The following is a 23,768-nucleotide window of genomic DNA, read 5'->3' as shown; positions in this document are numbered from 1 at the left end:
TCATGTCTTCTTAGAAGCCACTTAGACCAGTGTTGGAAACATTAAGATGTTCATTAAATATTTCCTGAATTAAATTTAAAGCATAATCCTCACTTTGGGATGGCTAATTTTATTATAAATGAAAATTATTATAGAGAATTTACAGAAAACTTACCTCATCTACCAAATACCTTATTTACTCCGTCTAAAACCAATTTAATAGTGTGTCATAGCTTAAGACTCATTAAATAGAACCTACTTGTGGCAAATATTCACACAAGCCAAGAAAGAAAAAAAAGATTTCCAGATGTTTATTTCTGGAACTGTACAGGTATTAAAGTACAACAAATACAAAATAATGCTCAAAAAAATCAGTGTTTATGTACAAATATTAAAATCAATGCAACAATAGCAACTTCCTCTTGAATATCTGTTACTAAGACTTGTTCTGATTGTCACTAATTCATTTCACTCACAGGGTACTTAGCTCAAACTGGAACCATTGGATCACTGGTTTTCTAAGAGGAATTTTAATATCTACCATATTTAATAAAACTAATAGCTTCCTCCTTTTAGTGAAAAATTAAGAACTTTTTAAAAAACATAGTAATGTCAATATTCTTATAAATTATTTCAATCTCCATTTGTAGACAATGTGCTTTGAAACTGGGCAAACAATCTCCTTGGTGGTCAGGTTCTTCCATTAGTTTACATTCAGAGTTGCAAGAGTCACTGGAGACTTTGGTTAAATTCAATAGTTAAAATCACTCTGCTCTGGGAGAGCCGACGTCCAAACACTCAGGACCCTCAATCGTACAAATTACTAGGAAACCATTGCACAATGCTTTGACCTAATTGTACACACTTTAGTATCGTGTAAAATTACTCTACATCCTTCAAGTAAATTCAGCAGCTGACCGAGGAGCAGGCGCGGAGCAGCGCAAGCTCAGCTGCCGGGAAGTATTGCTCGAGTCGCAGCACCATCGCACCCACCACTGTCCCCAAGTCTCCGCAGAAAAGACGCATCGGCCACGCTGCAGCCGCTCACCATGGGTTTTTGGTTTGTTCATATGAAAATAACACAGCGAAGGAAAAAACAAAAAGAACTTATCACCGTTTGTCACAGAATTGTGCTTAGCACTTGATAATAAAGGCATCGCTGTCTCTTCATCTGACTGCAAATCCGTTATCTTCATGCTCTCAAACGCAATTCTTCTGATAAACAGTAACAAATTCTGTGTTAAGATGCCTCAATGGAGAGGGGGAAACAGTCAATCCAGCTTTTAAAAGAAAATTCAATAAATAGCTATTTTACATGGACAAAGTGGTATAGTTTATGTATGTCACATCAAGCATGCACAAAAATGGTATTATACATGGCAGACGCAGTCAAAAAATACGGAATCAGATCTAAAAAGACAGGAAGAATTTACACATATATACAAAAATCTTGCAGATTATTGCCTCATTTTAATAAGGAATTAAAAGTAAACATGGCCAGCCTGCCAGCACTCTCTAAGAGGCTGAGCCAGCTTGGCATTTAGACATCTATGAAACTAGCTGGAGTTTATGTTTCTCTCATATCATTTTCTGAATTTTGGTCAAAAATCTTTATTCAGATAACTAACGTGTCCATTCCACTTGCTGATCAGCAAAACCTGCGATAAGAAACACCGTTTCCATCTTGATCGGGCCCCAGCAATGCATAGCTACACTGACTAGACCGTGGCGCCGGCCAGGAGCGTGCTCTCATAGCGTGGCTGGTGTTAGCGCTGGACCATCTCTGTAAATTACGTCACACCGACCAGCCACTGTAAACCTAGGGAAAATTAAAGTCGTAACAATGGAAGATTATGGCCAGTATCTTACTAAATCATAGAAGTTGTACTGATTCTTAACAAAAGAATTAAGGTCCAAAGCTTAGCACACCACCACAGCAGTCAACACTGACAGCGCAGGTAACGCTGACAGCAGCTACGGGCAGCACGCAGCCCAGGCTGCCCTAGCTGCTGTGGGCACACAGGAACGCTAAGCTTCAGATCTATAAATTAGAGACTGATTTTAAGTTATTAACTTACCTACTTTTGTCCACTGTGCTAAACTAAAGTTTATGGTCAATGTGCTATACTGTGTAAACACTTCAAAGCAATCTTCATTAAAATGCTGCAAAGAAAACAAGACTACGCTTCATCCAAACCCAGGATGTCATTGCAGTTCACAGTCTGTGTAATAAATACCCTCCCTGCCCACACGGCTAAGGTCGCTACCATCTACCTACACGCCAGCACCACCTCGAGGTGACGTAGGCTCACACGGTCGGCAATGCGGCCACACGTTTCAGCCGCCTGCAAAGCAAGACACTCGCAGAAACAGAAGATTCTAAAAGCGGTGCAAATAGAAAAGTAAGTCTGTGTCTTAACTGAAATATAAAAGCAAAGCTCAGTCCATCCTAACACTGTATTGCATGTTGTGAGTTCCCCTTATCACTTCGATGCAGGTCAATGGAGCACAATGGCCAAGGTTTATGACAACAGCTTCTCGCTCACATGATGTCTGCGATGGAAGTCAAACTGAGCCGGGCGCGTCTGAGTGCCTAAACCTGTTTGTAACTGAAAGTGGTCAAGTACCGTCTAGTTCAGGTCGTAACTCACATTTTTCTTGTCACCTGTTCAAATTAAACAAAACATGTAAGTCTACTTGAAGGTTCTCCTGCCGCATATGGAACCCCGACGTCCCTCCTCGGCATTCACGCTGAACTGCAGTGCTGCCAACGCGTCCCACCATGTAAACAGGAGCCTGCCCGCCAGGCCACTGCCCGGGACAGACTCCGCCACCGGTGGCCTGTGTGGCTTTTCCAATCACACTTGACCAGGGTGGACAAAGCCCATCTGGATGCACATCTTCACACGCCCGATCTGTAGCAATCAATGAAGGTCACAAATCTCCCGACAGTAAAACAAGCCATTCTGCGGACGGGGCCCTGGCCGAGAATCCAGAAACATCCGAGTGTCTGCGCTCTGCGCCCCGCCCCTCGCCAGCTCCCAGAGGTGGACGTGCTGCCTGTAAACGGAACAGCACGAGAAGTTTCCATTTTAAAAACCCTTGCATGTCTGTGCAGTTTTAAGAAACCTACCCCTGCTTTTGCTTAATTAAGAAAACCAAAAAATGCTACATTTAGCAGGGATCAGGGTCGGCACCTGTAAACACTTGTTCCACTGCATCCGTTACGGCAAAAGGAACTTAAACGAGAAGCCACTCCATTCGGTCCTGAGCATGTGCTGGTTTGGAGCTGGTGGCCTGTCTACAGGTTTTAAACGCGGGAGCGTAAGAGACTGGAAAGGAGGGGAGTGGAGAGGCCTGGGAGGTGAGAGAGAGCAGAGCTTAAAGCTGCACTGGAGTCCAATCTTCCTTCCCAGCTCTGCTGCTCATGGTTTTCCACATTTATGGATTGAGAAATGAAAATACTCTTGATAAATCAAGATAGAGTTCTATACATGCTGACATCACTGACGTCATAGTGAAAACGTTCAAGCTTCCAGTGAAAGACTAAGCCAGCCCAACGTGTCCTCGCGCTCCCTGGGCTGCAGGCCGCCGCCGGTCACTCGGAGTGGAGGGCGGCCTGCTGGTGCAGGGCGTGGGCACTGATGAAGCCATTGGCCTCGCTGGTAGACAGGCTGCCAAAGTCAGCCACGGACACGGCCATTTTGGCACTGGCGATGTGATGTGTGTGGCTTTCAAAGTCCACACCCAGGTTATTCACAGAAACCTCACTCATGAAGGGTTCAGGAACAGCAAGGCCCATTTTCAATCTCTTTGCTGGCCTTTCGGAATCCTCACTGCACAGGGTCATGGGGTTCAGCTCCGAGGGGTAAAACCCAGTCTCAAACAGGTTAAAGCAGTCGCTCTCCCCGTTGCTGGGCAGGGCGAGCAGCTCCTCCGTCACCACAGGCACGGGAGTCACTGGGCCGCGGGGCATGCTGCCCAGGGGAGGAAAGCCCTCCTCCACGCAGCTCACAGCCCCGGGGGTCGCTGCACTGCCGGTCAAGGCTGGAAAGGAAGGAAAGGAAAGGGTTAGGTGCTGGTCCGATGCCCTGGAGGAGAGGACTCCAGGCCAGAGCTCAGCAGCAGGGGCCGCTTTACCTGTCAGGTCCCCTGCGGTGAGGGAGTTGAGGATGTTCAGCTGCGGGTCAGGCACGGGGTCGGGGCGGGCGGCGGTGGAGCCGGGAGAACTGGCCGTACCCCCCAGGGCCTCTGTCTCGTCCACCAGGCGGTCCATGTAGTCGGTCACGCCGGGGTGGTGGTTGTAGCGCTTCTTCCCGAACCGCGTCTGCTGCGCGAAGCAGTCGTAGCGCTCAGACTTCTTCCACACGTAGTAGAACGCCACGCACTCCGCCACCGTTCTCGTCTTCACCTGCCAGAGTTGGATTTTTAGAAACAGACCCGATACTCTTTTCTTTATTACCTCTTCTTCTACACCACCAGTAACTTCATCCACGGGACACTTTCCATCCTCCCAACGATGAAATCCTGAAAACGTGATTAGTGAAATGCCTTGACATTTACACTACTTAGTAATGAGGCCACCTTCAAAAGCCCAAGGTTTGTTTTTTATTTAAACCAAACTGTCCTAGTTTATTTATAATACATGTGCATCCACCAGCCACCTGCCCTCAATGGAGCCCGCACACACCGGCCCGTGGCTTCTCTGCGCTGCCCTCGCTGACTCTGGCTGCAGCAGGTCCCTGACCCGAGGGCCAGCCACGAATGGGCGTTGGGTGAAGCCATGATTCCTGATGTCACACGCAGGCCCCTTTTCGGGAAAGGACTGCAGCCTCAAAGGCTCCATGATCCTCAGGAGATTTGGGATCCCCTTGGAGATGGGACCAGCACCTACTGCATCTGGAATTTAGGGGATTTTCTGTCTAAAAGTGGGGCTCCCTCCGCACGCGTCTGGCTCTTGGCTCCCCATCAGAACAGGCGCCTATGTTCAGTGCAGGAAGGAGCTCAGACACGCAGACATAACTCCACTGCTGACCTGGTACCCAAGAACAAAGTGTCAGTAACTTGACCCCGATTAGTGAGCATGATATGGTTTAAGATGATAATATAGGGACAAGCTTTTTAAACCAAAGATAAAGTATACCTTTCAATAAAAATCACTAAAGTCTTGCCCTAACCGGTTTGGCTCAGTGGATAGAGCATCGGCCTGTGGACTCAAGGGTCTCAGGTTCGATTCCGGTCAAGGGCATGTACCTTGGTTGCGGGCACATCCCCAGTGGGGAGTGTGCAGGAGGCAGCTGATCGATGTTTCTCTCTCATCGATGTTTCTGACTCTCTATCCCTCTCCCTTCCTCTCTGTGAAAAATCAATAAAATGTATTTAAAAAAAAAAAATCACTAAAGTCTTTGTAGAAAATACAGACTCCTCACCCTAGTTGTTTTGGCTCAGTGGATAGAGCGTCGGCCTGAGGACTGAAGGGTCCCGGGTTCGATTCCAGTCAAGGGCACATGCCCAGGTTGCAGGCTCAATCCCCAGTAGGGGGCGTGCAGGAGGCGGCCGATCAATGATTCTCTCTCATTATTGATGTTTCTCTCTCTCCTCCCTTCCTCTGATATCAATAAAAATATATTTAAAAAAAAGAATGGGCTAGAGACCAGACCAGCCCCCACAGGTGTACAGGTGAACAGCAGTACGCGACAGGTCCTCAGGGAGAGGGAGTGAACACAAAGCCCGCTGCCCGCCATCAGCATGGCCATAACTCACACACACCACATGCCGGCCAGGATGTGGCCAGGGCAACACGCATCCCTTGCTGGTGGGCATGCACAACGCTGCAGCCACTGGGAAGACAGTTTCTTGCAAAACCAAACATCCTTTTGGCCATATGATCAGTCATCACACCCATTGGTGAACCCAAACCAGCAAAGGAGGTGAGCGCTCCTGTCCACAGGAGAGCCTCCACACAGCTGTCACAGGCCTTTACTCGTCATCGTCAAAGCCTAGAAGTGACCACAATGGCTCTAACCAGTAACAGGGTCAACAAGCTGGTTCATCCACAGACGGAGTAAAAAGAAATATGACAAGAGAAATGTGCTGCTCGGCCGGTGTGGCTCAGTGGTTGAGCACTGGCCTATGAATCATTCCCAGTCGGGGCACAGGCCTGGGTTGTGGGCTGGATCCCGAGTGTGGGGCGTGCAGGAGGCAGCCAATCAATGATTCTCTCTCATCACTGATGTTTCTCTCCCCCTCACCCTTCCTCTCTGAAATCAACACAAATATATTCTTTTAAAAAAAGAAATGATCTCTCATGTCATGAAGAGACATGGAGGAACCTTGAACACTTGTTGCTAAGTCAAACACGTCAGTCTGAAAAGACTGCATTGCATGGCATCTGATTCCAGCTCCACGACCTTCTGGAAAAGGAAAACGGTCGAAGAGCAGAGGTGAGTGGTTTCAGGGGTTAGTGGGGAGGGACGGCAGGCAGAGCACGGAGGGTGTTAGGGCAGCGGAACTGCTCTGTGTGACACGACAGTGGTGGATACACACCATGACATATCTGTCCAAACCCACAGAATGAATGTTCAGCACAGAGAGTCCACCTGTGAACTAGGGACTTCAATTAATAAAAATGTATCAACACTGCCCTGGCCAGTGTGGCTCAGTGGATAGAGCGTCAGCCTACAGACCAGAGAGTTCCAGGTTTGATCCTGGTCAAGGGCATGGACCTCCCCGGCCCAGGCTCTGACCAGGGCCCGTACAGGAGGCAAACAATCGATGTGTTTCTCTCACATCCATGTTTCTCTCTCTCTTTCCCTCTCTCCCTAAAATCAATGGAAAAATATCCTCAAACAAAAAAACTTTAAAAAAATCCTGACCTACCTATCTAAATACTTCAGAACCCTATGTTCCTTTAGGGTGAAGATAATAAACAAAGCAAACCCTAGTGAGACTACACTACCCCACACCATCAGAAGACACTCACTCTCTCGAGATCACACACACACTTTGGAAGAAAACACTTCGTTCATCACCCAAAGCCCATCGTTTACAGCGGGTTCACTCCTGGTGCCGGACAAAGGCATGACGACACGGTCCACCATCGCAGAGTCACGCAGAGCAGCTTCCTGCCCCAGCATCCTCTGTGCTCGACGTCATCCCTCCTCCTCACTAACCCCGGAACCACTAACAATCTGCCTCTGTCCACAGAGCTGCCCTTCCCAGAACCAGACAGTCGTTGAAAGCGCCGTCTGCAGCCTTTCCAGACTGAATCCTTTGACTTAGGAATATAATTTAAGGAGCCTCAGTAAGTTTTTGTAGCTAGAGAGCTGATCTCTCTTTGGAACTGAGTAATATTCCTTCTATGAATGTACCACAGGTGACCCATTCACCTCCAAGGACATCTGAATTGCTTCCTCGTTTTGGCAATTATGAATAAAGCCGCTATAAGCAGTTGTGTAAAAGCTTTTGTGTGGACGTAAGTTTTCAGCTGCTCTAAGTAAATACCAGTGAGTACAGCTGGCGGTCGTATGACAACTGTATCAGTTTTGTGAGAAATCGCCAAGCCGCCTTCCAAAGTGGCGGCGCCGTGTGCGTCCGCACCGCAGGCAGTGAGCTCTTGCTGCCCCACGTGCTGCGGGCACGGGGCGTCGTCAGGGTTTTCGTTGCTTTTAGAACCAGTTCCTTCAGCACCTGCACTTCTTGCTAAAGAGAAACGTTTCGGAGGCCACGAACCTCTAAACAGTTTAGAAATAAATGAAAGTCAAGAAAATGGTGGACGAGTAAGACTTCCGGAAACCTCAGTAAACCCACTTGAGTGGAGGACGCCGACTCGCGCCAAGAGGACGCAGGTGGCCGGCCGGGCAGCCACCCCGGGAGCAGGCTGCAGCTGGGAGCAAAGCCCACGCTAAGAGCAGGACTGGAAACAGGAGCAGGGACGCGTGAGCAGGCCACGCCAGTTTCCACCCAGGTGACAGCTGCTCACAACCATCACAGGGACCAACCACCACTCTGCATTCATGTGCCAACTCACCTTGTTCTTCTGTATAAGATAAAAGTCTTTTCCAAAGAGCATGAGTGCATGTTCAAAGCTCCGGCATTCTTCTTCTGTCCACGCAGTCATTCCCTCTAAGGAAATTTTAAAATAAAATTCATTAGACTCAAAACAATTTCATATGAATCACTGCCTTTCAGTATGTTTTCCATATAAAAGGCCATACACACTCTCTCTCTTTCTCTCTCTCTCTCTCACACACACACACACACACACACACACACACACACACACACACAGGTTCTACATGTCTGAGGTTTCAGTTAGGATTACAATAAGTATGCATACCACAGATCTTATCAGAAGTCTAGAATACCAAAATATAAACACTGATTATTTTTTCTGCATGGTGGGATAAGAATTGAATCTTTTTCTATAATTTATCCTAATGGTCTGATTTTTTAAAACAATGAACATATACTTTCTTTAATTAGAAAAAATGTTTTACTTTTTTGGGGGGGGGAGCCTTATTTTAGTCTTACATCAAAACCCTAAGTTCTTTAATTAGACCATAGAATCAAGACACATTTATTTAAAGTCCGTGTTCAGAGCTATCCTCTGGAAAAGAGGAGCAGTCTGTGTCTCACTCAAAAGGCTGAGCCCGGCAGCTCCCTGGCGGACAGCCACACTGCGAGCTCCGTCTCCTGGACACTCCGTGTCACCGCGACCCAGGGACCAGGCCCCAACGCCATGTGCAGTCCACAGGGCCGGGGAGAGATACTTGGAACGAAGGAGGAAACTTAAAATAATGTTTTCCAAAGCAGCAGCTTCTACAAGGAGACATCTCAATACCGTCTGACCTACAAGTGTCAATGCACTGTTTCCAGCTGTGGTATTGCTCCTGCCATTTCTATAATATCAGTAAGTACTAACTCACCTACTTAGTGAAAGCTATGGGGCCTGCAACCTATCCACGTCATGACAAAAACACTGAAATCAAAATTATGCATTTTTTTTAAAAAATTTTGTTTAATATGTTTTATTGATTTTTTTTACAGAGAGGAAGGGAGAGGGATAGAGAGTTAGAAACATCGATGAGAGAGAAACATCGATCAGCCGCCTCCTGCACACCTCCTACTGGGGATGTGCCCGCAGCCAAGGTACATGCCCTTGACCGGAATCAAACCCGGGACCTTTCAGTCCACAGACCGACGCTCTATCCACTGAGCCAAACCGGTCAGGGCAAAATTATGCATTTTGATTAAGCAAAGCAAAACCTAAGCATTGTGAAATGTCATGACGCGGACTAATCTGTAATCTCTGTTAAGTCTAAGAACAGAGGCCAGAGAAAGGAAACATTATCTGCTACGAAGGCCAGCGGAGACCCTGAGGAGCTGTGCATGTTCCGACCCAGAGGCCGCCTGCCCCCTGGTCGCAGTGCTCTCACCCTGAGATGCCTTTCCGCTGCGGCAATACCTCTCGACCGCCTCCTTGATGTTATGGTCACACTTGAGCAGCTCATATAATGCCTGGAAAAAGGGAAACAAGTCAATAGAACAACAGAAAACTCATACTTAGCAGCATCAAGAACAAGCAACAAGCAACCAAAACCCCGGTGCATTTCTAAGTCCTGGCCAACACTGGCTGAGGCGCTCTCACTTCAGGACGCGGGGGTGGGTTTGCTCAGCCTGCAGCCTGACCGCCGTGTCCCGGGAGGCCCTTGCTCACTCTCGCACCACAGCACAGAAGCATCTACCAGTATCGTTCTTGACCTTTTCTTCACTGCCTGGCCTTCTGAACTAGGGAATCCCCTCTCCTATATTACTTTTTCTAGTTGGGAAATGAGAACTCTAGTCCTCTTGTCACCCCTACTCCCTGCCTTTGAGTGTTTAATAAGAGAGAGCAGCAGCAGGCTGAGACTAGAAGTGTGGGCATTTCAACAAATGGGTTTACAATGGTCTCAGTCATTTCCATCCACCATGAAGTGTCACTTTTTAACACGTTAAGTGCCCTGTCAGTCACTTTCAAAACAGGCTGGGTGCTTAACGTGCTAAAATTATAATTTCTGCCTATTAAATCTGTTGGACATTATGAATACACTAAATAGAAGCAGACAGGAATCAATTACAAGTTAAATAATACTCCACCCTCCCAAGTAAGTTTCAAGAAAGGCAAGGATATATCAATAGGTTAATAATCAATGCATTAATTATCACTCTCAACAGCGGCTAAAAAAGCATATGATAAATTAGTGCCCATTTCTAATTTTAAAAAAGAACAAAAACTACACCAGCTGTCAGGAGGTCACCACCCCACTATCAGGAAGACAGCCGTGTCGGACCAGGCTGGTCGCACTCCAAGTGTGAAGTCTACGGGCAGGGCTGGAAGCCTCCAGCCCGGGACCTTGGGAGGCCCGAGAACCCATTGGGTCGGGCCCTGCCAAGGCATGAGGGGCGAGTTAATTCAACGTCTGATCGTTAATAATTCTGTGTGGCCCAGAATGATGTCATAAACTCCAAAGGCCCTTGGCCGAAAGCAGGTTCCCCACCCCTGCCTCAGGTGCATGACCACCCAGAAAAGCAGGGCTCACGTCACTATCACTGAGGCCCGAGAGCTACAGCAACGCAGTTAAGAAAGAACAGGAGCCAGAGGCACGATAATGGTGAGAACGGAGCACACGTGTAACGCAGTAATAGCTCTGAGATTAGAAAACCTAAGAGAAACAACTGGAAATCATCACATTAGTTTCAATAGCTTAAGAAAAAATTTAAAAGTAATTGACATTCCTCTATATAGACAACGTATAATTATAACAGAGATCCCATTTGTAATAGCATTGAGTACATACATACTTTAAAAAATATTGAATTAAGTTAATCAGATGCACGTCATATGCAAATAAATAAAAACACCTGAGTGATAAAAAAGTCCAAGTAAATGGAGAATCACAGATCGTATTCTTGAAGTGTAAGGGCTAATGTGTTAAAGGCACTAATTCTTCCAAAATTAATTTGTAGTTTTAATGGAATATTAGCACAAAAACCCAATGGGAGTTCCTTTGACAGCTGATAAAACTACTCTGAAGTTCAGTCACTGTGACTTCTCTGTTACTTGAGAACAAGCCTAAGTCCCCCCACTCCTGGGTGCCCATTAATCAGGATCCCGTGGGCCGGTGGGTAAAGGTACATGAGGGCAAAATGATATCAGGGGTAAAACAAGAGTTTTCAAAGGGTCCTTAATGGGCAATACTCCCACCCACCCCACACAACCAGGAGAGTGAAGTTCAAGAATAAACTAAAAGTCCCATAATGTCTAAGTGATATTACAGCTACAGGATGGAACAGTCATCAGGAATGAGGTATTAAAGAACTCTCAATGGCAAGCAAAACTAAGATTAAGTGATTAAAGAACATAAAATAGCACCTAAAGTAAGATATGTATGTTATGTATAGAAAAAAGACCAAAATGAAATGAATAGAGTGAGCATCACTAGGTCTGAGATTTTCTTTTTTAACCAGTATATTCCCAGTTTTTTAAAAAACCTATCAGAAAGAGAGATATCCAAAATAAATAAATAAAAATAAAATAGAGGGATGTCCAGGTGACATGTGAGAAACACTTGCTTAAATGAAGCCAATCGAGAAGATGCTGGCTGCTGCTTCCACAGAAGCTGAGGTGCCCACCTGTTCGTTGTCCCTGGTGAGTGCTCCAGCCGAAACCCTGTCCACCATTTTCTCGTTTCCAGTTCTGAATGCGGCCTCGACCAGGTACTCCTTCACTCTGCTCTCCGCGACCACCCCGGGACGCCAGAGGAGCTGGTCCCCATCCTCAGACGCTGAGAAAGGAACTCATTAGCCCAGGGGACAGGGCGCACACGAGCCCGGGGGACACGGCTTCCTCCCTCCGTGCCTGCTCCGGGACAGGACCACAACAGGCCCACCAGCAGCCGACTCGCTGTCATGCTGAGCCCTCATCAAAGGGCTTAGAGCCGTGTTCACGTCGCTAAGGCCCAGCGCTCCAGCGGCTCAAGGAGGCCGTTGGGTTCATGCCCTCCCCTGCGTGCCGGCTGAGGCCACCTCCACGTGTGCATCTACGGACGACAGTGCGTGCACAGCACGGCGCCAAGGAGTGTGGCATGTGGCGGTGGGGGAGGCTGGGCCACTGAAGTCGACCTGCGTGCCTGCCTCCCAGGACATCTGCCCAGCACCCCGCAGGCAGGTTAGGGGAGGGTGGCCAGAACTGCCTCCCTCTCTTGGGGGCAACCTGACCCGGAGGAGGAAGAGCTCAGGAAGCGTGTGCTGTGTGGTTCTGCTGTAACAGCTCCACAGGACGAAGCAACTCGCCGGGAGAAAGGTCAGTCACGTGGCCAAGCCTGCCTGGTGTCCAAGTCACAAGTAGTATTTGCCAGCAGCTGCCCCCGCCCAGGCCCTCGCTAATTCTGATGCAGTATTCCTCTGCCAGCCCAGTGTCCCCAGTTCAAGTCCATCTGTGTATGACCAACACTGGTTTATAATCAGACACAGAAATAAGCACATGCAGGGGTAACTTGGCCTACCAAACACTATAAAAATCAAAAGCCTCCTTACCTTGCTCATCATCATCATACTCTCCAAGATAAGGGGGGATCTCAGCCTGATATTGTAAACCGATCATTATTTCCTACAGGAAAATTCAGAAGTAAAAACAACATATTATAAAAATAAATATTAGAAAAAATTTCCAACTCATTACTTGGTTACTGCAGGTCAAAAATCTTCATCATGTAATAACAAAACTAAAAAAATTTTTTTGAGAGAGAGGGAGAGGAAGAGAGAAACATGGATATGAGAGGGCAACATCGATTGGTTGCCGACTGCACACACCCACACTGAGAATTGAACCAGCAACCTGGGATGTGGCCTGACCAGGAACCGAACCCTCAACCTTTTGGTGTATAGGACGACGCTCAGCCAACTGAATCACACTGGGCAGGGCCAACATTTCTTAAATTATTTTTAAAATGTTTTAAGCCCTGGCTGGTTTCGCTCAGTGGATAGAGCGTTCGCCTGCAGACTGAAGGGTCCTGGTTTTCATTCTGGTCAAGGGCACATGCCTGGGTTGTGGGCTCGATCCCCAGTAGGGGGTTTGCAGGAGGCAGCCAATCAATGATTCTCTCTCATCACTGATGTTTCTATCTTTATCTCTCCCTTCCTCTCTGAAATCAATAAAAATATATATTTTTAAAAATGTTTTAAAGTGCTACTTTAATACTTTGGACCAAATAGCCCACTAAATTATGGTAACTCAATTTACCTTCCTCAAATCTTCAGGTGAGTTACCACTGTCTGTTTCAACATCTTCAATCTCTGATTCTTTATCTCCGTCACAAGTAGTATTTGCTGAGAAGAAAATTAAATTTTCAAAAAAGGTTTTTATTGGCTATTTCTGTAGCATCTGGAAGAGGGCCTGGCACATGGAATTTACTGAAATTTGCTGAATAACTGAGATCAGCAAGACTATCCTAACCCTTTGAGCTTCTCCCATCTCTGACACGTCAGAGCAGGCCCTGCAGCGGCTGCCCAGGGACAGTGCCCTCGTGCGTCATGTGTCCAGTCACTCGCCTGGGAGGCACAAGGCCGGCCATGTGGCCACCAGAATAGCCGGAGCCCCCGGGAGCTGCACCCTCGGCCGTCAGGGAGGTCTGTGCACAGTGTGCACCTGTATCCCAGCTTGTCAACTGAACGGCTTGCCCACAGAGCACTTGGGAAATAAGCAAGCTGCCCGTAAGAAATTACTCCTGTTCAAAGACCGTCTAAATATGACTGATAAATATTAAGGGATAACACAAGAAATGAAAGGAAAGGAAAGGAGCAAATAAATCACTAAAAATAAAAAACGCTAGCCCAGCCGGTGTAGCTCAGTGGCTGAGCATCGACCTACGAACCAGGGGGTCACGGTTGATTCCCAGTCAGGGCGCAACTGGGGGATGTGCGGGAGGTGGCTGACGAATGATTCTCTCTCATCATTGATGTTTCTCTCTCTCTCCCCCCCTTCCTCTCTGAAATCAATAAAAATATATATTTTTAATTGCTTTTTGAGCAACTGATAGTTTTCAAAACCAGGGGAGTAAGGGCTATTTTATTTTTTATTTAAATTTTTTATTGTTGACAGAGAGTAAGGGCTTTTTAACTGAAGTCCTATAAAAGTTCATGGTTGAACTAGGATTATCATAGCAATAGATGAATCTTGGGAAAGAAAGCAGCCTTGCAAAACTAGGCAAATGTTTTAATTTTTTAAATAAAATATTAGTTGACCTCTATCCCAATAAAAAAAGGTTATATTCTTATTCAGATTATAACAGCATTTTATGTCAATTAAGTAAAAAACTTAGAATATTTTGACAAACTACTGAAGGCAGTAAAATGCACTCCAGCTAGAGCAGAGTCCCGCTCCGGTCAGCAGGGACTGGGTTTCTTACAGCGCAAAGGCCGCGGGAAGAAGTCGGAAGCCTCGTGGGAAGTCACAGACGGCGTCAGGTCGTCTGCAGAAGACTGCGTCTCCTCGTCGTCACCTGACAACAGGTCTTTTGCTATTTCCTCCTGTAAGAACAGGAATGCAGTGCTGGAGTTAGAGATAATCCCATCTCCCAATTTTTAAAAATGTCTTTTAATAACGTTATTCATAAACATTATTGTGGTATTATGATACAATTAAGAACGAGTTGAAGCTCCCTTAGTTTTGAGAATTTGAAATTCTGTAATTTATGTCATGTAAATATTTAATAACATTTAAGACTTAGGCCTAATTAATAACTATACATTTACAACAATTTGCCTTACCTGAAGCTGCAGACTAGTTTTTAGTCACTTTAAGACAAAAATAATCTCACTTCTAAGTGGTTAACAATTAAAATCACTTTCTGCGAAAACAAATAAATAGCAGTCTGCCCTCAGTATCTGAGGGTTTCGCATCCATAAGTCTACCCACTGCAGATCAAAAACATTTGGGAATAAAAAATAAAAATAAAATTGGGAAAAAATGTCCCGGGTTGCGCACGCGCACTGCCTGCAAGGCTGTCAGTATTGAACACGCACAGACTTTTTTGCATCATTTTTCCCCAAACGAGCCAGCACAACTCTGTGCAGTTTCCACAGTGTTGGGTCTGACAAGTGCTCTGGAGACGGCTGCAGAGCCTGGGGTGATGGAGATGCATTCCACACAACGGATGTGAGCACCCTGGGCATTTCTCTTCGTGGGGGCGAGCTCCAACCCCCCCACCCGCCCCAACAGATACTGAGGGGTGACTTCAAAACAAAGCCGAAAGCCTCCTCAGCCCCCTCCCAGCAGCCTGGAGCAGCCAACGTCCGCTCTGAGTGACACGAGGTGGAGAGCAGCAGGCAGTGTGGTCACTTGTGCTGTGACAGCAGACACTCCGGGGGGCTGAGGGACGCCGGTCACTAAGGTCTGTGGTGCATGAATATCACATGTGACTGGAAAGGGGGAACGTAACTCACAGGAAGAGGTTCCAAGATGTGGATTCCTCTCCCTGCCTGAGCTCGGAAAGGCGAGGGACGCTTCCCAGGGATCTGTTAGCAGAGACAGGGCTGTGTGAATCCTCCTCAGCGGACAGGCCTCCCGACCAGCCTGCAGAGCGTCCCCGAGCCTCGGCCGCTCGGCCGCTGTCCCTCGCAGAGCCCAGCACGCAGAACTTCGCGCCCACCCTCCCGCCTGCGCCGCTTGGTCTGAAGGCTTCTGGGGCTTTACTGATCAAGGCATTCAAGTGTTCGGAGGGTCCACAGGGGTTAGGACAGAATCTAAGTTCAGGCACAATATGTCGACAAGAAAGATGGGAAACATGGACAAACACTGAAACATGCAGTCTTGTGAAGCCACTACTTGTAAAGTAGCGCGATCACGGCCAAACTACTTACACCCGTCACCAGAGGGAAGAGAGCAGTGGGCGAGAAGTTCCCACTTCAGAATGAGGGGCTCCGCTGCGTTAAGGCCATGAGTCGGTGGCAATGGGCCTGGACTGCCTCCGGGGGATGCACTTACCTTGTCCAGTGTCATGTCTGGCAGCTCGTCGGCAAGTTCGCTTGGGGAGCTGTGGGCACTGGGCTCCGCCGCCGCGGGCAGCACGGGCTCGTAGCCGTAGAAGGCCAGCAGGTCTTCCAGGGGCATGCTTCCTTCCTGGGCGGGCGGGGGGGCAAAGGGAACTCAGGGCACGCCTCGGCCACCGGCCCCCCAGGTCCAGAAAGCCCACCACCGGGAGCACCGAGGCACAGCCCAGCTGAGTTTTCCTTTTGTTCCGCTGCCAGAGCAGCCTCAGGCGCCAGCGCTATCGTCACATGCGAACGAACACCTAACACTTAGCGTCTCCTTCCCGTTTTCCAGTCCACTTCACTTCTTAAGGAATTCCTCCAGTATCTGCTTTAATGTAGACTTTTTTCTCTAGCTTTCATGCCTGTATGAAGATTTGCCTTCAAAACACTTCCAATCAATCAATCCATCCATCCATCACTTCACGTAACTTTCTGCTTGTTTCCTTGCAACTGCCGGTTCACCACTTGGCCTATCCTGCATGGTAATCGCAAGCCCTGAGGGGAAACTTGCTGAACATTTACTAACACCAGCAATCTTCATCATTAGTGTTCAAAACACAACGGCCCTTTCGTATCCCTACTACTTACTTGTCTATCTTCTGTACCAACTGTTTTGGTTTATTTTCCTGAACCATCCAGTGAAATTTGTATTATTACCACCATCTGACAGATAGAAAACTGAGGCTTTGCTCTTGGTTCGAATCCCAGAACCCCAGTTCTCTTCCTGGCCATGCCTCACAGTGGCCCCCGGTCCTGATCCCCCCACTGACCCATCTGAAAGGAGTGTCCATGTGAGTCTAAAGCACAACTTGAATGGAATGGGTCTGCCCAGAAGTGGGGTTTTTCCAATATATATACTGGAAAATCTTTTTGGAGATTTGTGACAATTTTTTAGAAACTTGCAGACATACTTTATAATTTTCTTTTCTCTAACATACTTTGTTATAAGAATACAGTGTATAACACATACATAATACGGGTTAACTGGCTATTTGTATTATCATTACGGCTTCTGGTCAGGAGGAGGTTATGAGTGCCCTAGCTGGTGTTGCTCAGTGGACAGAGCACTGGCCTGTGGACTGAAGGGTCCCAGGTTTGATTCCAGTCAAGGGCACATGCCTGTGTTGAGGGCTCAATCCCGGAGGCAGCCAATCAATGACTCTCATTATTGATGTTTCTATCCCTCTCTCCCTTCCTCTCTGAAATCAGTAAAAATATATTTTTTTAAAAAAGAGTAGGTTATTAGTTAAGTTTTTGGGGAATCAAAGTTACATTGGATTTTCTACTGTGTGGGGATCAGCGCTGCTAACGCCACATTGTTCAAGGGTAATTTAACTACTAAAGTGTATAGGACTACTTATAATTATTCAAATAAATAACTTTAAAACAATCTATTCATGCACTAATCTGTCAAATAAACTGTGGGTACAGGAGATGGAAGACCGACACCCAGGAAGGATGGTATGGGGCAGGGAGACCCCGCACAGGGTAAGGGAAAGGCTGAGCTCCGCCTTGGGACGGGAGTACTGACAGGCAGGCTGTGTCCCAGGGACTCGTGGTGTCACCAGACACTGCCCGAGCAGGGCCTGCACCAAGAGGCGCTGCGCCCAGCGTGGGGACACAGCAAGGTCTTGCCCTCCTGCCGCTTACAGCCTCGGGGGCACACTGAAGATGCCAAACAAGAAAAAAGGGTATGGAAACTCAAAAGATTATCCCTGGCCGGGTTGGCTCAGTGGGTAGAGCATCGGCTTGTGGACCAAAGGGCCCAGGTTCGATCCTCATCAGGGCACGGACCTCAGTTGCAGGCTCCTCGGGCCCTAGCCCTGGTCGGAGGCAACCAATTGATGTGTTTCTCTCACACTGGTGTTTCTCTGTCTTTCCCCTCTTCCACTCTCCCTAAAACAAACAAAACAAACAAATCCTTGGAAAAATATCCTCGGGTGAGGATTACAAAAAATAAAAATAAATTAAAAAACCCTCCAAAGATTATTATTGTACTTAATAGTATTTCTGAAAGGTTTTGTTATTCTGGGCTGATTGGAAACTTGCAAATTGGGTTAATTTATAGATAAGTATAATCCTACATTTTTTCAAGGTGACTCCTAGGGTTGGCCTCTCTGTAGTCCTGCTATAAGTATGTGACTTAAAATCCAGTTCCTTTGAATTTATATTCATTTTGGATCTAAAAAGTTATAAACTACATTTACTCCTGCCAATTTTTTAAAAGACAACTGGGGGGTAGAAAATGAGATATTACTAACTTACATTTTAAAACAGAGCAGAACTTTTTCTCTTTTAATTTTCTTAAGAGTATTCCATAGACTGTCAGTAATCTGAAGGAGAAGACTTCTCCCTGTATCTCCTGCAGGTAAACGCAAGCTGGACCCTCAGGACAGTGCGGTCTAACGCATGGAGGCTGGGCTAAGATTCAAAACTAAGTCCAGGGCCTACACCTGACTACCAGGAGCCCACCTGTGCCATCACCAGGTACCTCCTTCACTGGGCTGGTGTACACTTGAAAATTAGCTTAGCAGATGTAAAATAATTTTGAAAAATTAAATAAAAATGTACTTATTAGGCTATCCTCCAAAATAATGAGAAAATCAGTGACATTCTATAAAAGTTAGATCAAACAGATTGTAAAATAATTTACAATAGAATTTCAAAGTCTTTGCTGAAAGTTTGCATTAAAATATTAAGTACCATCCTTTACCTTTTCTAAGTCTTCAATTTCAGAGCTGAAGTTTTTACCCTCATCCATCATCTCCTCTTCTTCAAGAGTTCTTTCGTCATCATAGTCATGGACCAACATCTCAGCCGTGGGGTCAAAATCATGATCCTCAGAAGACAAAGACCCAACTGGAATAAAACAAACACAACCACTTTACAAGTTCACAAGGGTATTTACAAAAGAAAATAATGTGTGTTCTTCTGCCAGTTCCTTTTACTGTTTACATGTGGGCTTTATTGAGCGCATTTACTATATACCTTACAGCTTATAAAGCAAGACCATACAGCTCTGAAAAGGTACCTACACCAGCAAAGGAGGCAGGCAGAGTAACTGAACAACTCCCACAGGGGCCCAATCCACGCGAGGAAGGCTTACCACAGCAGCAAAGTGATTTTCAAACGGAGCGGCCCTGAAAAATGTCCTAATGGAAAAGTCAGACCTGCTCTGAGGTTAGTTTGCTACACTCGTCTAAAGCAATGGGAAAATGTCAGAAGGATTATGAGTGAAAGATTCCACAAGAATCTGTTATAAACTAAGGCTAAACACCTTGGGAGAAGAGAACATAGCCCTAGCCGGTGATAAGAGCATCAGCCTGCGGACTAAAGAGAATGTAAATGTTACCCAACTTCTAAACCTCAAAAAAAGGTGCAAAATACAACAGAAATCTGGATTTGGAACTCATGCGAGTTACTATGCAACAAGCAGCTGTCCACAATGCCGCCAGCAAGAGCCTATCGGTCACTTTTCATGCCGACAGCGGCATTGAAGCTCCCGGCATTCCTCGGAAGGCATTACACTGACAGGTGCTCTTCTCTGGGTCTAGAACGTTAAGACGTTCTTACGCTCTCTGAGGGGAGCACAGAAAACCACATCTGCAGGCTTTGGGAGGTGTACCCCCTGCCAGTGGTTTTGGTCAAGTCATACTTGCTTCTATGACTGTCATGCATTTCAAGGGCCAACACGAAGTTAGCAGATTGCTCTGAAAACCAAGCGGAAAGATAATCCCAAGAGAATAAAATCAAATGGTGAAAAACGGGATTTTCTCCATTCGCTTCACTCCAGAATCTACTTTGATTAGACCAATGACTTTCAGAGCAGAGAGGGAAGTATCAGAATCTTGGGGTGAATGGAGGGAGAAGTGGAAAGACACACATTCAACATAAAAAGTTTGATCTCGCCCTAACCGGTCTGGCTCAGTGGATAGAGCGTCCGCCTGCGGACTGAAGGGTCCCAGGTTCGACTCGGGTCAAGGGCATGTGCCTCGGTTGCGGGCACAACCCCAGTAGGGGGTGTGCAGGAGGCAGCTGATCGATGTTTCTCTCATTGATGTTTCTAACTCGCTATCCCTCTCTCTTCCTCTCTGTAAAAATTCAATAATATATATATTTTTAAAAAAAAGTTTGATCTCCTTTCAGTCAAGTTATTCAATATTTTAAAATTTCGAACACTTACGGACAGTATGAGGTCATTAATAGAATCCTGAACTAGACCTAAGATTTTTCTCTATGGAAAAAATCAGACTTAAGTCAATGTTTATGATTCTGAGTTGGGAGAACTCTGATCATTTGCTCCAAAAAACACATAATTTCTATGGGACTTAATTCTCTAGGTTTACATTATGATGTTTCCTTTGTAATGCTGAAAATATTATCTGCTCATTTTAAAACCCGTTAAAGTATACAGGTGAGTTAACTCAATTTTAAAGGAAAAAAATATTAAATAGCTCAAAAGAAAACTCCATCGTTACAAATGTCCTTTTTTGAGGAATTCCTGGAACGCTGTGGCGCGGTGTCAGGGTGACAGAGGGGGTGCCATTCTAGCCCTGCCCGCTGTCCCCCACCACCGGCTTGCAGCGGCTCCGGGTCAAGTGGACGGGATTCAACAGCCAGCAGTGAGGGCCTCAGGGTCTGCTCTTGGCTCAGCCCCGGCCTCGGGGCCTGAGGCAGTCATTTAAACTTCTGGGCCTGCGTCCAGTTTTTCATTTGTAAAACACAGGGTTCGCTTAAATGACCTCAAGAGTCTCTTCTAGCTCTAAAATTCCCTTTAAAATTGACTAATCGATTGAAAACAGGTTATAAATTTGTTTAAACACCAAAACCACAGTCTTTTTGCTTTTTATTTAGATTGCAATATCTTAAAAGCAGACAGTGGAACAAAATGGAAAAATTCCACTATCATCCAGATGTTTGGCAGCATGCACATAAATATTCTTTTCCTGAAATCAGTCCTAACAAAAAAATGTTTGTCTCAAAATTAGAGGAAGGTTTTAAAACCATTTTTAAATGTAAAGACAGAGACGGCTGTTTTTAAAAGAGCCCAAAACGTCCTGTCCTTGGTGCGGACTATTTGCCAATCTCCGATGGTCACTCCCTGAGACCCCCAAAGGGGGCTGGACACCAAGCGACCTGCCAGGAGCCCACCCGTGCTGAGGCCGCAGGGAAGGGGTTGGGGAGCTCGTCCAGGCTCCGCTCGGAGGTGAGCCCAGGGCTGTCCCAAGCGTCCCCAGTGTCAAGTCCGGGCTGGACCAGCTCCGCTCGGAGGGAAGCAGGCAGCCAAGAGGGGCTGGGCCGCGGGAGCCGCGGAAACAAAGCCACCCTCACATTTCAGCCCAGGAGGCCAGGCCCTCACCCGACCGGACCTGTAGCCATGCTGCTCTGCAGACTCTGGGGCCAGGCCTCGCTGGGGTCGCATCGTCTCGGGGCGCCCGAGCCCCAGGAGGCCGAGATGCTGCGCTCCAGGGTCTCAGGGTGTCGCCTCAAAAATGGTCACCACTTTGCTGAGCCAAACTCGGAAAGTCTGCATTCCCTCTGCCTCGGGCGGCTGCATGTGACTCTCAAAACCCGTTTGTAACGCGATCTGCAGACATTTCCCAATGATGAAAAACGTAGGAGACAAAATCAGGGGAAGGGGTGTCGCGGTCAATCAATGGCAACTTCTGACAAGTCACCGATGTCTCCCCGACGCCAAACCAACGTCTACACTGAGCATCTAAGCCTGGGAGGACGACTTGGGACGAGCCGTTTCCAGCTGGGGGAGCTGGGGGAGCAGGGGGAGCAGGGGGAGCAGGGGGGACACCCGGTGAGGTCTGCTCCCAGCTCCGAGCCCGGTCCCCCTGCGAGGGGAGCAGCAGGCCCGCGGCTGGGAGACCTCCTCCGGGTCCCGCTCCTCCGGGCCGAGCGCAGCTCACCGACCAAGATGGACACGGACTCCCCCACACGGACAGGAGGCCCCGAGGACAAACTGCGGGGACCCCAGCTGACCCCCCCGGACCCGGGACCCGGGAGGGAGCGGGGACGCACCTGGGCTGGAACTCCCGAAGGAAGCCTGCGGGGAGAAGAGACGAGCGGTGAGCGGGCGCCCGAGGTGCGGGGACACCGGCCCGGGGCGCTCGCCGCGGCCCCTCCCGGCCGCCCGGCCTCCCTCCGGCCCGGGGCTCCGACGCGAGCTCAGGGCGCCCGGCGACTCCCGACCCGCGGCGGTGGGTGCGCCACCGCCATCTCGGGGACCCCGAGCCCCGGCCCTCCGGTCCCGGCCGCGTCCTCCGGCACCTGCGCACCCCGCGCCGGGGCCCCGGTCCGGGCCGAGCGGAGGCCGGGGCGCAGCCGGACCGTCTCCGCCAACAGGAACGGACCCACCCTCGGTCCCGAGCGCGGAGACGCCGGTCCCTCCCGGGGTCCGGTCCCCCGGCCTCCCCTCCACCGCCGGCTCCCCGGTCCCGGGGGACGCGCCCCCAGCGCGCAGGGGACAGGCCGCCGAGGGCCGGAGCGAGCGCAGTGTCCGCCGACCCCGCGCCCGGCGCCCAGCGCCCGCCCTGCGCTCCCCTCCGCGCCCGCGGCCGGGACCCCGCGGCCCTCCCCCGCTCCCGCCCCGCACTGCCGCAGCCCCCGCCCCGCCCGCAGACGCCCCGAGGCAGCGCCCGGGCTCCGCGTCCACCGCGGCCGCGACTCGGCGCCGTCCCCGCCGGCTCCCCTGCCCGCCGCCTCCGCCCGCCGCCGCGGCCTAGTCCCGCCCGGAGCCCGCGTCCGCCCGCCCCGCCGCCGCCCGGGGACGCGGGGAGGCCCGGACGCCAGGCCGCCGGAGACGCGGGGACGCCGGGCCGCGCAGCCGCCTCCCGCCGGGCCCCCGCTCACCTCCGCCATGTTGCTGCCTTCAGGGCGACGAGCGGCGCCGAGCAGGCCCCGGATGGCGCCCCGGCCTATCGCCGCCCGCGCCCCGCCCGAGGCCCCTCCCCGCCCGCGCCCCGCCCCCGCCTCCCCGCCCGCGCGCCCCGCCCTCCACGCCCCTGGCCCGCGGCCCCGCGCGCCCCCCGCCAGAGGCCCCGCCCCCTCCAGCCCCGCCCTCCACGCCCCAGGCCCTGAAGCCCCGCCCCCTACGGGCCCGGCCACGCCCCTAAGTCCCGCCCCCGGCGCCGGGCCCGCCCCGCCCGCGCCCCCCGCCCGACGGTCCGACGCTGCCCCGCGCCGGCGGCAGTGAGGTTCCTGCCCTACGGAGGCGAGGGGGGCGCGCGGACGCAGGGGCAACGGACAGACCACGGACCCCGCGGGCGGGCGGGCGGGATGGTGCGGGGACCCCGGCACAGAACTTCTCACCCCGCCGCCGGACGGGCGCGGAGACGGGGGCGGGGCGGCCGGAGGGCAGCGCCTGGACGGCACCGGGACGTCCCCCGGCGGACCTGCCCGGCCGGGCTCACCTCGCGGCGGCCGGGGAGGCGGCCCCGCAGACCGGCTCGGGGGCACCGACAGCCGCGCGCACCTCGAAGGCGACGCTCGGTAAAGTGCGTGCGGGACGGAGCTGGCGCCCTGGGCTGCGGGTCACCACGGCCGGGGACTCGGGGACACAGCCGCACCCCCGCGGGAGGCCCGGACCCCCCAACCCCCGAAGGCCAACCTTCCTTTAGGCCAAATGGAAGCTGCCGCGGGGAGGCGGGGAGGGGCTGAGCGCGGTGAGCCCGCTCCCCTGCTCGCCTGTGGCCACGGCCCTTCCTGGC

General features: G+C 49.7%; 1 protein-coding gene across 6 annotated transcripts; it reads right to left on the bottom strand.

The window, feature by feature from the left end:
* Positions 1 to 268: 268 nt before the first annotated feature.
* Positions 269 to 23,007, bottom strand: MIER3 (MIER family member 3). 6 transcript variants are annotated; one of them, XR_004967467.1, is made up of 14 exons: positions 22,912 to 22,993; positions 22,081 to 22,105; positions 18,764 to 18,909; positions 16,004 to 16,138; positions 15,463 to 15,534; positions 14,427 to 14,547; positions 13,262 to 13,347; positions 12,556 to 12,628; positions 11,653 to 11,804; positions 9,417 to 9,498; positions 8,009 to 8,103; positions 4,120 to 4,390; positions 2,631 to 4,026; positions 269 to 1,259 (listed from the first exon to the last, which is right to left on the bottom strand). XR_004967467.1 is itself a non-coding variant. In XM_036308659.1 (14 exons), the coding sequence occupies exons 3-14, from the start codon at positions 21,427 to 21,429 to the stop codon at positions 3,578 to 3,580; spliced, it is 1,692 nt and encodes a 563-aa protein (XP_036164552.1). In that variant the 5' UTR covers positions 21,430 to 21,637; positions 22,081 to 22,105; positions 22,912 to 23,007; the 3' UTR covers positions 269 to 3,577. The 6 variants fall into 6 exon arrangements, 4 of the variants coding, with proteins under 4 accessions (XP_036164552.1, XP_036164551.1, XP_036164553.1 ...); XR_004967466.1 differs by having other exon boundaries at positions 269 to 3,039; positions 3,177 to 4,026; XM_036308659.1 differs by adding an exon at positions 21,420 to 21,637 and having other exon boundaries at positions 269 to 4,026; positions 22,912 to 23,007.
* Positions 23,008 to 23,768: the final 761 nt, after the last annotated feature.

Source organism: Myotis myotis, unplaced genomic scaffold (assembly GCF_014108235.1).
Source record: "Myotis myotis isolate mMyoMyo1 unplaced genomic scaffold, mMyoMyo1.p scaffold_m19_p_5, whole genome shotgun sequence".
Classification (NCBI taxonomy): domain Eukaryota; kingdom Metazoa; phylum Chordata; class Mammalia; order Chiroptera; family Vespertilionidae; genus Myotis; species Myotis myotis.
Note: the sequence above shows the minus strand (reverse complement) of the source record. Positions and strands in the feature narration are given on the sequence as shown.